The 16,472-nt window shown below is 45.0% G+C and overlaps 1 protein-coding gene across 2 annotated transcripts in view; it reads right to left on the reverse strand.

Annotated features, from left to right (window-relative positions):
- The window catches only part of RGS22 (regulator of G protein signaling 22), a 742,354-nt gene that overhangs the window by 581,955 nt on the left and 143,927 nt on the right, over positions 1-16,472 (reverse strand). For both annotated transcript variants that reach the window (XM_069220550.1, XM_069220549.1), the window contains exon 9: positions 15,476-15,637. In XM_069220550.1, the coding sequence (XP_069076651.1) occupies positions 15,476-15,637 (162 nt within the window). The remainder of the gene's footprint in view (positions 1-15,475; positions 15,638-16,472) is intronic.

The following is a 16,472-nucleotide window of genomic DNA, read 5'->3' on the forward strand; positions in this document are numbered from 1 at the left end:
AACACAGGTCATATATGCATTCCTAAATATTCCTTAACCTTCCACAACTATCATTAATGCTACAACACCTATGCACCAGCAGGATCATCTGTTCGATGCAGGAGACTAGGCTGGAAAGTGCCTTGCCTTCTGAACTGACGATGCAAAAGTACCTTTAAAGGGTAGTCAGAACTATTGGCTGAAGTGTGATACTTGTTAAAGGGTTAGTTTGCTTGCTGTATGTATCCGGTTGGTGACGCCTGGCTTGCACTCAGGACCAGCAACTCATCAAATCACACTAAAAGCCTAATCTGCTACAATCATGAACATATATCATAAAGTCTGGACTATGGGCATAAAAGTTATTAGAAACCTCAGTTTTGTGGCTGAATTGCTGCTCTGAGGGTTTGCGTTGATGAACTACTCTCTGGATGATGATTGGCTTTGACTTTAGTGGCTGCAGTGTTCACCTCACTATAATACATTGGTGAGTGGTTAATGAGAAAGGGCTGAGTGCTCGGAGGATCCCAAATGTGTATATTATAATAACAATAGACCGAGTAATTGGCTGGCCTGTGCACTAGCAGCAAGCGGAGAGGCCTGGAGCTGCCGCTGGCTTGCGTGCAGGCACCTGCTGTAATTTTCCTCCATGAAAGGCTTGTTGCTGGCCCTCTGTCTGTATCTGGTTGTGAGTGTGGGGGTGAATCTTCATACGTTGAGGTGCTGACTGCTGGATAATCCCCTGGGGGAATGCCCCCTCTTTGAGGGACTGTGGGTAAGCACAAGGTGCCTGGACCCCAGCAGGGCAACACTATCACACAGTATATGGTTGCCCCATGAACTGTGAGATAAGAGGACTTCCTGACAGACTGTGGTGGTGGCCAGTCACAGGGAGAGCCAACGAGAGCACATCTGCTGACTGCCATTCATGGTTCAAGGATGGCCTTGGAGGGAAGGATAGAGGCAGTGGTTATAGATGTAAATCTGCTATGGGTGCACCTCCGGAAAGTGATGGAAAAAGTCAATGCAGCTGAGGAATCCATCCCGGATCCCCAGACAGAGGTCAGAGCACAGAGAGTGTATGGTGAAGCTAGAAACTACGACAAAAACACCGGAAACCAGGGCTGAAGATAAGGAGAGGCGCTGAGGGTGCAATAACATTTGTGTGCTGGGATTTGCTGAACGATTCCAGAAGGATTGGATCTGTCAAATGCTGAGACAGCAAGGGGTGTCTGTGATGTTTTCAGTAGAGCATGCTCATCTGGCGTTGGTGGCCCGTGGCCCTTGTAGGCTGTAGCCCTACAAGATCCCCCTCCTTTATAGTCTGAAAAAGATGTAGGCTGATCTGCAGAGCAGTCCCCACAATGCACAAATGATATTATCTGTCCATGCATGTGTACCACCAGTCTCATCTACACTCTAATACCACCACTGGCAGGGCATCAATGTCAGCACACACAGTAGATCATTGAAAGGTGTTATTAATCAAACCTGAGTCACTGCTCCAGTCCACGAGCCTCCTCCATGGCCATGGCCGCCTCCATCGAGGCAGCCTCAGCCCCGCCTCTCCCATTCTCTGTGGCAACTGTGAAGCTCTCCAGTGAAGAGAACAGCTCCTTGTATTTTATAGTACCATACTCCTGCACCAGTACATGCAGGGACCTACACATACCATGTCCTGTTCGTCCATGCTGCCGTCCACTGGGCCACTTGATTGCCTGAAATCCACAGGGCCCCTTTCTCCCTCTGTGTCATGCAGACACCCTGTCCCAGCATTCAACCCACATACAACCCTCCTCCGAGCGATTAAAGAAGTGAGTTTTTCCATTTGCAATGACTCGTAGTCTAGCAGGATACAATAACAAAACACAGGTTCAGTGCTTTGAGTTTTTGCTTGACCTCTAGATACGACTTCGTCTGAGTCTTGACATTATGTATGTGATCTGGGTAGATGGCAATGATGTTTTTTGTAGTGCAGCATACTTAATACATTTTCTCCAAACACTGATGATGCAAGCTGCTGATATAAGGCACAGACCCTCATATCGGACTTTGTGGGAACTTCCACAATTTGGGCTGAGGATTGCAACAATGTTCTTGATGGTATGATGGACAGAAAACTGTCTAAACAGTGCACTAAACTGGGCATGACAGCGGCCCTGACAGAAGTTATGGTTAATGCAGGTTTTGTGGATGCCTAGAAGGCCACATACTGATATCTAGAGAGCATTCTTGCTACTCTCCTACCCACTGGACATGTAGTCGACTTGACTGTATCATAGTTACTGGCCTTGACAAGCAAAAAATCGAATCTATTAAATATCTAGGATGATTTCTCTTGGATCATGCTCTGTTGCTTCTGACCTGTGTCTACACTGTGGGTGGTGGACAAATGCAGAGTTGGTGACGCATGAGGTGTACCTGACGGATCTCTCTGGGGCAATTGACAATTACATGAAGGGCAGATGGGGCACAACAGCTACAAGGAAAAACAAGTGGAAGGCATTGAAAGCTGTCATAAGAGGAGTGTGCCTGAACAAGGTTTATAAGGTGAAGGGGGAATTCCAGCAGGAACTGTCACATTGAGGTAAGACTAGCAGGGATAGAGCAAGAGGAGAAGAGCCTCTCTGGAAGCTCACCAGGAGTTGTTGTTGGACTTAAGGCGTTGTGTTGGAGGTATATGGAATAGATTGAATACACCATGAAAACTTGCCGCCCAGAGCTGCATAGAAAAGGGGACAACCCCAGCCGTCTGCTTGCTTGGATACTGGAAAGAGAGGTGGAGACACCACTGGTATGCTGCTTGGTACGCCCGGACAGTATGGCTGAAATCACACAAAAGGCTATAAAGCGCTTGCTGACCATCTGCGAGGGGTATGAGGAGGTGCCTGTTGGTGAACCAGATAGTATCTGTAGATATGTGTTGAAGGTGGGGGTTCCTAGGGTGCCCAAGACTCTTATAGAGGAAGTTAAGGCTGCTCTTACCCTGGAGGACATCAGGGAAGTCTTGCGGTCGATGCCCAGGGGTAACGCGCCAGGGGGTTAGTTTCTCTGTGAAAATTTATCAGCCCATTTTGCCTCAGCTTGCAAACATGCTTTTGGAGGTGTGTAACCTGAGGTGCGACAGGTGAACTTTCTCCTGCTGACCATGCAAGAGGGTGTGATTTGTATGGTACGCAAGCCGGGCGGAGAAGCATTGAACCCAGCATCTTACAGACCTTTAACTATGATCAATATGGACCCCAAGGTCCTCTGTAAGGTGTTGGCTAACATACTCCTATTGGTGACAGGACAGCTGGAGCATGAAGACCAGTGTGGATTAATTCCAGGTCGAATTACTGCCATTAACATGAGGAGACTCACTCATGTGCTACACTAGGTGCTGGACCAGAATGAAGAGCTTACGCTGGTTGCAATAGACTTTGCGAAGGCGGTTGACACTCTGGGCTGGGCCTATCTGATGGAGGTCTTCTGGCAGATGGATTTAGCCCAGGCTTCCGAGGCTGGGTGCAATTGCTTCACATGAGACTCACGGTGCAGGTGGGTGGTATGGTGTTGGGAGCCTGGAATGTGGGACGAGGTACAAGGCAGGGATGCCCTTTATCACCACCCCTGTTTTCCCTGGCACTGGATCCCCTGGCATCCTGACCAGAGGGGACCTGCACAACACACTTGGTGTCTCTGTATGTACATGATGGCCTCTTTTACCTGAGGGAGCCCCGTACCTCGCTGCCTCACCACTTGCGCCTACTGGAAGACTTTGGAGAGATATCTGGGCTTTGAGTTAACCTGCATAAGAGTCTTCCTATTCCCCTGGGGGGGTCTGGCTGGGTTGGAGAGTGAGAGACTCACTGACTTGGGACTATGGTGGGAAACTGATGCCTTCCGATATCCGGGAGTTAATATTTCCCTCACAGCTGACCATCAATATGCCTATAACCAGGGAGGGCGATAGAGGGTGTAGGAAGCTGGCTCTGTAAATACTATCTAATATGTGATATAGTGTGCACAGAGTCCAGGGATTCCCCAGAGGCTTATTAGAGGCTAAAGCAGATAATACTAACGCTCTCTTTTGTAGTAGTGTGGTCGAGCAGTTAGGCTTATCAGAGGGTAGTGCAAAGCATTTGTTAAACACACAGGCAAGAAATGAAGCACACACTCAATGACTACCTCCAGGCCAATTGTTTTTATATAGCAAAAGTATATTTTGTTACTTTATTTCTAGAACCTCAAGATTCAGTTTGCAGGTAAGTACATTTGCAAGTAAGTAGCAAGCATATGTATCAACACCAATTTGTTTCAATTTGGCAAGTTATAAGGTTTTCAACTAAAAGGCAATAATCAGTTTTAAAAGTTGACAGTGTAATTTTCGAAGACAGTTCTAGGGGTGAAGAAAAGCTGGTACAGTTTTGAGGTAAGTACAAGACTTACAGCTCCAGTCTCCAGGGGTTAAAATGTCTACAGGTTGGGGTTCAAGATAACCCCAAACACCCACCAACAGCAACACGGGGACGGCCAGGTGCAGAGGTCAAAGTTGAAGATTTAGAATGGGCTCTTATGGAGACTGGGGGCACTCGGATTTGGATCTGCCAGCATGTATGTACCAGTGTCTTTGGAGTGCAGACCTGGAGGGTCTAGGGGAGCACTGTGGGAGAAGGGGGGGAGCCACAGGTTAGCCCCAAACTCACACCCTCAGTGGCACAGGGGCAGCCGGGTGCAGGGTGCAAACACGGCGTCGGGCTCCCAATGCTTTTCAATAGGGGAACCCAGGGGGTCACAAAGATGTTGCAGGCTAGGTCCAGGGGGTCGGTTTCGGAAAACCACAAATTGGACAAGGAGGAGGGCCACCTGCTGAACGCTGCTGGACTTGTGGTCAGATGCAGAGTGGGCAGGACTTGTGGATCCGGGGCAGTTCTGGAGTCATTTGATGGAGTTTCTTTCTGGACAGGGCAGCTGTCCACAGGAGATCTTGGTCCTCTGGGGTGTTGGCAGAACTCTTGGGGCTTTTAAGAGGATGATGGCCCTGCAGGATGCATAGCCTTTTTGTAGCCGGGGCTTCAGAAGCTGGAGACAGGCCGGTAGGGCTGTGGCCAAATCAGTTGGTGTCTTGAGTCTTCTCTGCTGAGGGCCAGCTAAAGCTAAACAGTCCTTCTTCTTTCTTCTTGTGGTCTTCCTGAGGTCGCCAGGAATCTGACGAGCTAGGTTAAGGTGAGCCCTTAAATCCTGGATTTAGGGGCATTGTCAGAGGGCAGTAGCCAATGGATGCTGTCCCTGAGGGTGACTGCAACCTTCCAGAGTTCACTACCTTTGGAGGGAGGGACAAAGACCTAACCCTATTGGTCCCTGTCCTCCAAACCAAGATGGAGGATTCTGGAGGGAGGGGGTCACTTAAGCTCTAGACACCTTAAGGGTGATCCTAGCTGAACTGGTCACTCTCCTTGTTTTTCCTAATTTTCCCAATGGACCAGCCACCAAAAGGGGGCTTTGTCCAGGGAGTGGGCATCTCCACTAATTGGAGTGCCCTGGGGCACTGTAACAAGAGGCCTGAGCCTTCAAGGCTCACCGCCAGATGTTACAGTTCCTGCAGGGAAGAAGTGTGAAGCACCTAAAGCCAGTGCAGGCTTGGTTTCTGGCCACAGAGAGCAGAAAGGCTCTCACCCCCTGTGGTCAGAAACACGTCTAGAAGGGGCAGGCTGGCACAGACCGGTCAGTCCTGCACTAGAGGATTGGCTGAAATACACGGGGCATCTCTAAGATGCCTTCTGTGTGCATTTTGCAATATATCCAACACTGGCATCAGTGTGGGTTTATAGTGCTGGGAAGTTTGATACCAAACTTCCCAGACTTCAGTGGAGCCCTCATGGAGCTGTGAAGTGTTTAATGACGAACTCCCAGCCCATGCACTTTATATGACCACACTGCACTTACAATGTCTAAGAATGGACTTAGACACTGTAGGGGTACATGCTCATGCAGCTATGCCCTCACCTGTGGTATAGTGTACCCTGCGTTAGGGCTGTAAGTGGGGTGACTTACCAATGCCACAGGCAGTGGTTTGTGGCCATGGCACCCTGAGAGGGGTGCCATGTTCACTTTGCAGTTTTCTCCCCACCAACACTCACAAGCTGCAATGGCAGCGTGCATGCGCTTGGTGAGGGGTCCACTAGGGTGGCATAATACATGCTGCAGCCTTTGGGGACCTTCCCTGCCCACATGGCCCTTGGTACCGTAGGTAACTTTTACAAGGGACTTAGCTGTGTGCCAGGGGTGTGCCAATTGTGGAAATAATGGTACATTTTTAGGGGAAAACATTGGTGCTAGGGCCTAGTTAGCAGAATCTCAGCACACTATCAGTCAACTCAGCATCAATATGAGGCAAGAATTGGGGGTAACCATGCCAATAGGGGCACTTTCCTACTAAGGGGCTGCAAGCTTCAAGGAGTTTCTGCTGCATGCTGCCACTGTCAATTACGGGGCAGGAGGCAGTCCCAAAATGGTGTTGTTTCTGCGCTGTTGATACCACCTCCAGAACTCTCTCCGCCCCTTGAATCCCACGGTCTTTTAGCAGCTAAACAGCATTTTGCTATTACTCGTACAGTGTGGTGAGTGACCTAGGGTTGCGCTATAGACCCTTTGACGAGATCATGAATAGGGAGACCTGGCAGTACCAAAGCTTGAATGGTATTATTACGAGGCCCACATTCAGCACACTGCTAAGTGGCTAGTGGAGGAAGATAACTGAGAAAAGTGAATACTGAAGGGTGTGTGCAAAAGAGAGTCACTGTCTGGGCTCTTGATGAGAGGGGACAGCTTGGGGTCTTCGGTGCCTCACACTGTCACAGACCGTCCACATATGGGAACATATTATGAAAAGGGTTGTCAGCTGTCCGCCATTAGCTAAGGACTTAAACATCTGTGTTTTGCAGCCATTTAGTCATATTTGTAGTGAAATGATGCTTGTGGGGTTGAGGAAGGGGAGCTGTCAGTTGCTTGGTGAATTATACCCATGGGACACATTTATCACCTTTCAGGAGGCATAGGACACCTTTGAAATGGGTCTGGGAAGTTCCCCCAGTATGCTAAACTGGCTGGAACAGCAAGGCAAATATGGACGGACTTCCTCAGTGTCCCTCCAACGACCCATATACTGGAAAGCATATAACAGATTGTTGAAGGACACCACTTAATAACGAGTGAAATACGGGGCATTCAATTCTGATTCTCCTATACCTGACTATGCTGACAGACAAGTCTATATGCTGAACTGGAAGTTCCATTGACTGACAGAGAATGTGTAAGGACGTGCAAGCTGGTACAGAAGGTGTCCAGAAATGCCCGGTTCAAGTTGATACATTTTAACTTTCTCCACCACACGCATGTGACTCCAAGTGTACAAGCCAACATTTATTCAACTAGATCTCCGGACTGACTCCCGATGAGGGATGGAAAGGGTGACATTGATCCATGTGGCTTGGTCCTGTCCGACTGTCCTGGAATATTAGTCTGGGGTTAGGGAGGTGGTGCAGGCAGTGGTGGGAATTACACTGTCAATACAGCCTCGCCAAATGCTTTTGGGCATTGTGGAACGGCAGAAGGCAGCGAAAATGCAATATATATTCTTGCAGCTGGCCCTGCTCCTAGTTGACTGGCGTACTGCCGTATTATGGATGGGAATGTGGCAATCCAGTGTGGAGTTGTGGATGCGGGACACACTGAAGTGGTCCTTGGCAGAGGAAATACATATAAAAATGACCCAAAGGGATTACAAAGTACAAGATGACTCAATAACTTGGGGAGCCCTTATGGCAGATTTTGCAGACAAAGGAGGGGTGCTGAGGGGCATGGAGACACTCAAAATACGCAGTGACTGTGCAGAAGAGGCAGGGAAATCCGAGATGTGTACATATATAATCCATGTTTAGCAATGGACAATTCAATTATTTTTTTGTGCACTACCTATGGCTGACCTAAACTACTAACTAAGGCTAGCAATACGTCGTAAAGGACGGTTAGCGGTGGGAGGGGAGAAATGAAATCCTGTGCTATATTGTACTACTTATTTGTGGGATGAGAGAATGACACCAGAAACTGGGCAATGTGTGCAAAAAGCTTGTTGTTGGTTGTTTTGGAATTTGAATTAAAAAAGTTTTTTAAAAAAAGTATGTAATCTTATTAACACACAGTATAAACAAATAAAGGGGTCTTTATTGAGACAAACAGCTCTACTGACAATCAGATGGCAACCCTGCAACCTCAGGAAAAATGCCTGCTGAAAAAAATCTCCAAAAGTCACAGGAAAAAACAGTGTAGGATAACTTGATATTTGTATCCAATCTGGCAGTGTCGCTAAACATTTTCTTTATAGGTCGGCTTAATAATATGGGGAGCAATTGAGCAACAATGCATTTTATGGTAAAAGGGAGGGGGAACATAGCAGCCGGCTGAACAAGCGCGGTCGGGAGCTCTTGGAATCCTGGGCAACTCTATCTTCTCAATGCCACGCAAGTAAAAAGTTAAAAGAACCTTACCTGAAGCGTATTCTTTTTTACACCAAGAGCTTGCGGTGCTCTGTGAATGCGAGTGCTGGAGACCAAGCCAGACGGAGCTCTGCCAGTGGCGCAGCGGAAGGCAGGTGGCTGCGGTGCTGGCTTGAGGGTGGCGGCAGCCTGGAATCTGGGCCGGGGGGAGACGCTTCTTGGCCCGGTTTTACTTCCGGGGCACAAGAGGTGCAGGTAGCATTGTTCCCATTCCGGGAGAGGTGGTGTCAGATGCCAGAGGTTTGGGGGCACTGTGGGCAGCGAGCTTGGGAGTCTCCCGACACATGACCCCAGCCAGTACCTGGACGCAAGCATGTGCTGAGGGAGCCCCTCCGGTCTTGTCCTTTCAAGCTCATAAGCTTCATAAGCTTCACAAAGGTAAGGGGGTTCCCCTAAATTCTTTCTCGGAGTTAGTGAGGGGGGTGCCCCCACTGAGCTACTGGTGGTCGGGGGCCAATCTCGAAGAACTAAGGGGGGGGCAGTGTGAAAGGGGGACTCACAGTGACAGCTCTGAAAACCAGCAGGTTTTTTCTAACTCTGGTAAAAAAAAAAAAAAGCCAACTAAAGGTATTGCTGCTGTACATAAGAGGAAGGGAATTATCCCTTCAGAACACTTTAGGATCGCCTTGTCACTGCACTCCTTTTTTAAGACTATTCATAGATTGGGGTGTTGAGGGCTCGGAAGATACAGCTCTCCCCTTAACCATGGAGGGCACAATTTTAAGAATACAGGTTTTGGAAAAATCTGACGAGAGGCTCACGTTGCCTCAAGCACTCTGCTCAGTAGTATCAGACCCCTCCAACGGGCTTATGAAACCCTCACAGACTCCAGCTTCATCTCAGGTCTCAGGACCCACACCTCAACCCATGTCCCCTCATTCTCTGAGCCCAGGAGCCCAGTTGGATGTTCAGAATCTTTTACTCTCTTTAACAGAAGAGATTATAGGAAAGTTCGAGATCTCTGAGCGTAATCAGGAAAAGATTAAAGAGACTTGTGAGGCTATGGAGAATATTATAAACATACTGATGGAAAGGATGAGTAAAATGGAAGTTGCCGTCGAGGAACTCGACAGGCGGGTGGTGTCAAATTCGCAAGAAATTGAAAAACTAAAATCTGGAGAGAAGGGCCTGCAGGATAAACTAGAAATCCTGGAAAAGAATATGAGAAAAAATAATATCAGGCTGCTGAATGTTCCAGAGGAGGTGGTAGGGGATGATATCAAAATATATGTGATATCTTTAACTAGAGATTCCATCCCTGCAGTAGGACACCTTAACTTGGAGGTGGATATTCAAAGAGTACATCAAGACTTCTTTAAGAAAAATGTAGCCACAGGAAAATACTGGTTAATTCTGGATCTTACTCCATTAAAAAAAGGATTTTGTCAGAAGCTCTCAAAGTCAATAGTTTCTCTAAGGGGGACTGGTCCTTCCATATAAGATCCGATGTTTCCACAGCTATGCAGGACAGGCAATGGAAACTGGGGAAGTATATCCAGGAACTCAGGTCTTTGGGGGCAACTGTCTGCTGCTGGAAATTGCATCTAGCTAGAATTATGTGTAATAATAAGATACATAATATTAGGACTCCGAATGAGGTTTGCACTTTTCTGGAGCAGATTAAAGCACCTCGTGAAAGTATGTGATTTACGTTGCCCAGCTCAAAGAGAGCTCAGCCGGGGGTAATTTTTCCGATTCCCCCAACAAAAGTAGGGAGGGATCCCCAGGGTTGGGGTAGGGAGTTTGTTTCACTACAAAAATTTAGGTCAGTCTATTCATCATAGGGTGTGGGAGCACATGGGAAAAAATAAAAATAAATAGTTCCAATGGAGTGTAATACTGAACACCAAATTATACTTGGGTAAGCTTGGAATGTGAGGGCAACCCCTTTCCTGTAATGCCTAGAATTAAGTTTGCCCATCTAAAAGGTTTTATCTTGGAATGTAAGTGGCCTTAGAGTTAATGGACGAAGGCAGAAGATTTTTGAGGTTTTGAGAGCGGTAGACGAAGAAGTGCTCATCCTCCAAAAGACCCATCTACTACAAGAGGAGTGGGGAAACATACTAAAGCATATGAAATGGGTAGATCAATGTGTGAGCACTACTCAATCCTGTGTGGTTAAAGGAATCACAATCCTATTTAGAAAATCTGTAAGGGCAATCCTGGGCAATGTCACTGTTGACCCCAAAGGGCGATGGATGTTTGTTGAAGCGAAAGTGTACGGGTTCTGGTTCACGATAGTAGGTTACTGTGGTCCCAATATAGACAATCCAGAACCCTTTCAAGCCTTATATAATCAAATGTTAAATTCAAAGTAACCAGTCCTGTTACGGGGCGATTTCAATGTTCTGTTGGATCCAGTTTTGGAAAAGTCTACCTCTAGAGGTACTGTGAATTCACCTAAAACAAGAGTCTCGGTGAAACAGGGGAAGGAAGATCTGGACCTGGTAGACATTTGGTGCTGGAAGGGCGGCATCGGTCCAAGATTTACCTTTTATAATAAGAAATACGGCCATCGTTCCAGGATTGATTTCTTTTTAGTGCATAGAAGTTTGTGTGGGAAAGCTAAATATGTTGGGCACGGTCCAGAGCATTTATCTGATCACTCGGTGGCGAAACTTCATTTTAATTTTGACAAGTCAAGCACTCATCCTAGGTGGAGGGTAAACCGGGGCATGTTTTTGGATGAACTGATTACTGAGGGCTTAAAGCGAGATACTAAATAATTTTTTGCTATAAACTATGGGCCCGCTATTCTACAGGTGGTTTGGGATGTTTATAAGGCCTATATAAGAGGGAGGGTAATTAACATGGCTGTCTATAGACATAGAGAAGCAGTAAGGAGAGCTTGAAATGGCTATACAAGAGCTGCAACTCAAGGCCCACACATTTTTGGATAAACAACAATTAATTACTCTGGACGTTCAGATGAAGAGGGCCAAGGCAGACTTCGAGGCTTTTTTAGAAACTAAGAATAGAGGAAGATGAGAAAGCAGTAGGTTTGCACATTATTAGCATGGGTAAGGGTTTAGCAAACATTTGCCATGACAAACAAAGGTAGGACAGACAAGAAATAGTATTACATGTATTACAAATGAAGATACGGGTAGTTACTTCACAGGGGAGGCTGAGAAGAGGCTTTTATCTCATTTTTTCAGGAATTATATACAGAGGACTCAGAGGCCACAGAGGACCAGATCTGGGGTTTTCTGGGTGGCATTCCCCCTCCCTGGGCTAGATGGGACATCAAGGCATGAGTTGGAAATAGAGCTAGACATGGAAGAGTTACATGAAGCCATAGTGAGCTTAAAAGGGGGGAAATCACCTGGCAGTGATAGCTTACCAAATTTATGTTATAGAATACTCCAGTATGAGCTGGCCCCAATCATGCTGGAATTAATTAATGACGTTTTCTCAAAGGGTTTAGAGATGCCGAAATCATGGGATGAGGCTATTATTAGCTTAATCTTGAAACCTAATATAAATCTGGCACAATGTGAGTCCTATAGACCCATTTCATTACTCAATTCAGACTATAACATCTATACCCATATTCTATCAATGAGGCTTGAAACGGTGGTTGGCACATTAGTCCATGATCATCAGAAGGGCTTTATTAAGGGGAGACAACTTCAATTAACACAAGATTTACTGGGCGCTATAGATCTGGCACTTCAGGACAGTGGTTCTTACTTTCGATGCTGCTAAAGCATTTGATTGGGTCAGCTGGCCATTTTTACAGATGGTCATGGAGGTCTACAAGTTCGGGGATGTTTTCTCTAGGGCAATCAGGGCCCTATATAATAACCCTGTGGCCAGAATACTGATCAATGGCAACCTGTCACAGCAATTCAAAATTGGGCAAGGGACTCGTCGAGGCTGCCCATTTTCCCCCCTTCTTTTCAGCCTGTATATTGAGCATTTGGCTATAATGAACAGAAGGAACATAAATATTGAGCCCTTCCAATGTAGAGGATATGAGAAGAAAGTAGCACTGTATACGGATGATTTAATGATATATACTAGAGATTTGGGTGGGTACTTCCCAAATATTCTACATTCTTTAGAGGAGTTTTGGAGGGTGTCAGGTTATTCGGTAAACCAGCAGAAGACTGAAATTATGTGTTTTAATACCACCTACAATAGTCCTCTGGTCAAACAGGAGATAAACTATCTGGGGGTGCAGATTACAGCTAATCTGGAGGAGGTTGCCCAGGTCAATTTTAACAAGGTATGGGCAGCTACAAAGAAGTTATTAAAAATATGGGCTGGTCTCCCACTTTCTCTCATTGGTAGATCAAATGTTTTGAAGATGATTACTCTACCAAAGTTTACCTTTTTTTTTTAATACAATCCCCTTAAAGTTTAAATCGGTGTGGTTCAAAAAGCTACAGGGGGATTTGACTTCTTTTGTGTGGGCATCAAGGGGAGTTCGTATTGCTTGGAAGAAGCTGTACAAGAAAGAGCAAGGGGGCATTGCAACTCCTGATTTCTATAAATACTATTTGGCATTTCAGCTAAAAAATATAAGACAGTTATGGACTGATAGGCCCAGTTTCACTCCTCTATTCAGGGCAATGACTAGACACCTCCCCGAGACGGGCGATCACTTTTTATTAAAATTTGGCCATCCGAAATACTTCTAGAGGGTCAGGCTAAAGACTCTGTTGGCGGTTTGCAAGACATGGTTTCAGGTTCGGCAAGTCCTAGGGATATCATATTATAGCAGCTCAGCTCCCATCTGGGACTCACCAGGCACCCCGGAATGTCTCCAAGATAAGTTATCTAGCCCCTTACGGGAGAAGGGGTTGGTGAAGTGAGGCCAAATCATAGAGGGACACAATTTGATATCCTGGTCCATATTCACGAAGTGAATGGGAGGGCTCGGTTTTTAAATTCAAATATTATCAACTGGTGAGCTGTGCAAGTACCCTTTCAAAGGAAGGGCAAGGGAAAAGCACTTGGGAGAAGAAACTACTTCAAAGATACACTCATCATAAGGAGGTTGCCTTATGATATTGGATGTTAATAGAGGCAGAGGAAGAGTCCCCCCTCTTGCCAGAAAAGAAGTGGGAAAAGGATCTGCCATCGCTAGATGTCATCAACCTCGGGCAAGTATCAATGTCCACCCTTGAATCATAGTTAAATCTGCCTGGGGAAGACCAAGAAGAACTTCCCCCGCTGCAATGAAGAGAGGGCAAACAATTTTCATATTCTTTTGGCAGTGCCCAGGCTTGGTCAGTTCTGGCAAGATGTGGGTAAGGTGCTTATGGATGTAATTAGCCCGGAAGTTAAGCCTCTTGTTGGTAATATTTGGGGTGACTAAAGGGGAAGCACAAGGTCAGAAGGTTGACAGACATTAAAAGATACCTCTTGTTTGTGCTAATCCTCGTGGCCTGAGGGGAGATTTGTTTAAAGTGGGTCCTCCCCTTGATTCCAACCTCACACGAATGGCTGACAGCGGTCAATAACTTGTATCATTTAGAACAGTGTCCCCCAGCAAGAGGAATACGTTTTGGTCACTGTGGGAAAAATGAGTACAATCTAAAAGGATATGTCATCCTGGTCAGACCATTGACTGGTGAAGTCCAATGATTAAGAGCTTCCACAAGTCCTCTTCTGGTACTAGCGTGTTGGGCTGGGTGATTAACCTGCCCGTGGCTAGAGGATACTGGCAGAAACTGCCCTGGTCTTGTGCGGCTTGTGGGAAGACACGAGTGGCATAGAGGGGTTCCTTCTTACCACTGAGGTTTCCCTTCTGTGCTACAATCCTGCTGCCCTCATTGCCCAAGTGGAATCACTATGAGGACAAAATAATAATAATGCATTTTATGAATTGCAGAGTGGCTGTGGCCCCATGGTCAGTGTGAAAGGCTATAGGTGTGTTTTAGTTTTATTTCCACTGGTCTGTTGTGCTGTTGGTACAACTGCCTTCCAACTCTGGCGTGCCGCCAAAATTAGCCCTGAACACTTTAGCCACTATGAATCCAAAATTGCCTTTAATAATTATGGTAATGTGCTCCTTTATAGGATTGTTCGTTGACACAGAGAGGACTTTAGTACCTTTGCACTTCAGGCATAATATAGAATGTTTCAGGTTTTAAGGCTAGCGTCCAAGTCTATGAGACTGCTTCAATTTTACTATCACTAGCATGCTGTAATTAGAAAAAGGATTTCACCTACAAAAGTCTTTGGTGTGATGTCAAAATTAGCTTTGAGCACTTTAACTACTTTGTATTAAAAATGTTTTATTCTTTTTATTGATGTATTGCTAAACATGGCTCTCATGGCATGGTTCACTGATATAGAGAGTACTTTATATTGCAGTGTGTTTAGAGTTTAATGACCGGCGCACAAGCCCACAGGACTGTCTCCAGTTTATCTTCATTTAGGTTTTTAAACAAAATATGATTTATTTTAGTGTTGTTATGTGATTTTGTCTGGCATTTTATCTGTTGACTATTAATTTCATGGTTTTTACAGACACAAGTTGCTGTGTTTTTACCTTTCATTAATTATTTTTCTAAAATGAATATGTAGGAATTATTGATTTCTTTCTCACAGCTAAACCACATGTACAGTACTTCCCCATTTTGTCTACATTGCTCCTTGCAATTAATACTCACTTTTACAATGATTTGCATTCTCAATGTCTAATTGCCTTTCTTTCACTTAAGTGGAAACATTCATACTCTACAATCAGTATGCCTTCCTGCACACTAAAAACGTAGACATAAAACCACTGCTACTGCTTGCTTCTGATTCTGTGTAAGTACCAGCCGTTCAATGCTTTACCCTTTACAAAGTTATTTTATCACTATCGCAGAGAAATGTGAACAGAAAAAAGGCCCTACATTAATCTGGGTAGAATAGATTAATAAAACATTGCGCTTTCTATGATAAATATGATTCCCAAAAGATACAAATTAATGTGCACATGGTGTTCGTTGTTTTCTTACCAGTAAAGGAGCAACGGCTTCACTATTTCAGTCTGGATGATGGACAGGTAATGGACATTCCACTGAGAGGCGTGTAAAAGGTTCAGCTTAGACAGGATTTCTTTTTTCAGAAAATGGTCACCATTCGCCATCAGGTACTGAGTTTTCATCTTACTGAGGTGGCTTGATTTATGTATAACAAAAATTCCCATTAATGTCAAAATATGTATATATAAAAATGTACAACACGCTGAATTAAAGTACACGACGTTCCATGGTTTTATAATCAGGGTATACATTTGTCCAGTACTTTAGCACACAATTGGGCAATCCTATGTCACAAGTACAATACTGAATCAATGCTACACGTTGGTAGATTTTCAGGGAATATGGGAAGTGAGCTGACAATATGGGTGTAGTCTGGCCTCCTTTAACATTCCTAAATATAACAAATACATCTTTTCTTTTTAAACACAACCTAAAATATATTTGTGGCAAAGACACATTAGCGTTCTTATGGAGTGCAATTTATCCATGCAAATGTAGTTTTAAATGCAAGGTAAGCCGTTTATCATATAGTTAACACCTTTTGCTGTTTAAATTGATGTACCATAATAAAAATGCGGTAACACAACATTTGTAATGTGGCAACACCACATTACAGCATTAGCCATGCCCATTAGCAGCAGTAAAAATGCTACTGCTAATTTTGCATTTAAAATATAACTAACTTTATGAAAACACCAAGATTAATTTCATTGTTATTAATCTTTTTTACTACCACACATTTTTCAGTATAAAATGAGGGTAATTCAATTTGTATAAAATCAAAGCAAGGATTTGTATCGAAAATTTCAGTAGTTTCTCACAATGAGGGCACCTTTGGTGCTCATTTATGGTGACCTGCAAAGACACCCCCTTTCCCTCTGTTAAAACACAGACCTAAAATGCCTTAAAATTGGTACCAAACTCTATAATACCGAGCTACATTAAATATAGAATGATAAACTACAAATGC

The sequence above is a fragment of the Pleurodeles waltl genome, chromosome 2_2 (assembly GCF_031143425.1).
Source record: "Pleurodeles waltl isolate 20211129_DDA chromosome 2_2, aPleWal1.hap1.20221129, whole genome shotgun sequence".
NCBI classification, from domain to species: domain Eukaryota; kingdom Metazoa; phylum Chordata; class Amphibia; order Caudata; family Salamandridae; genus Pleurodeles; species Pleurodeles waltl.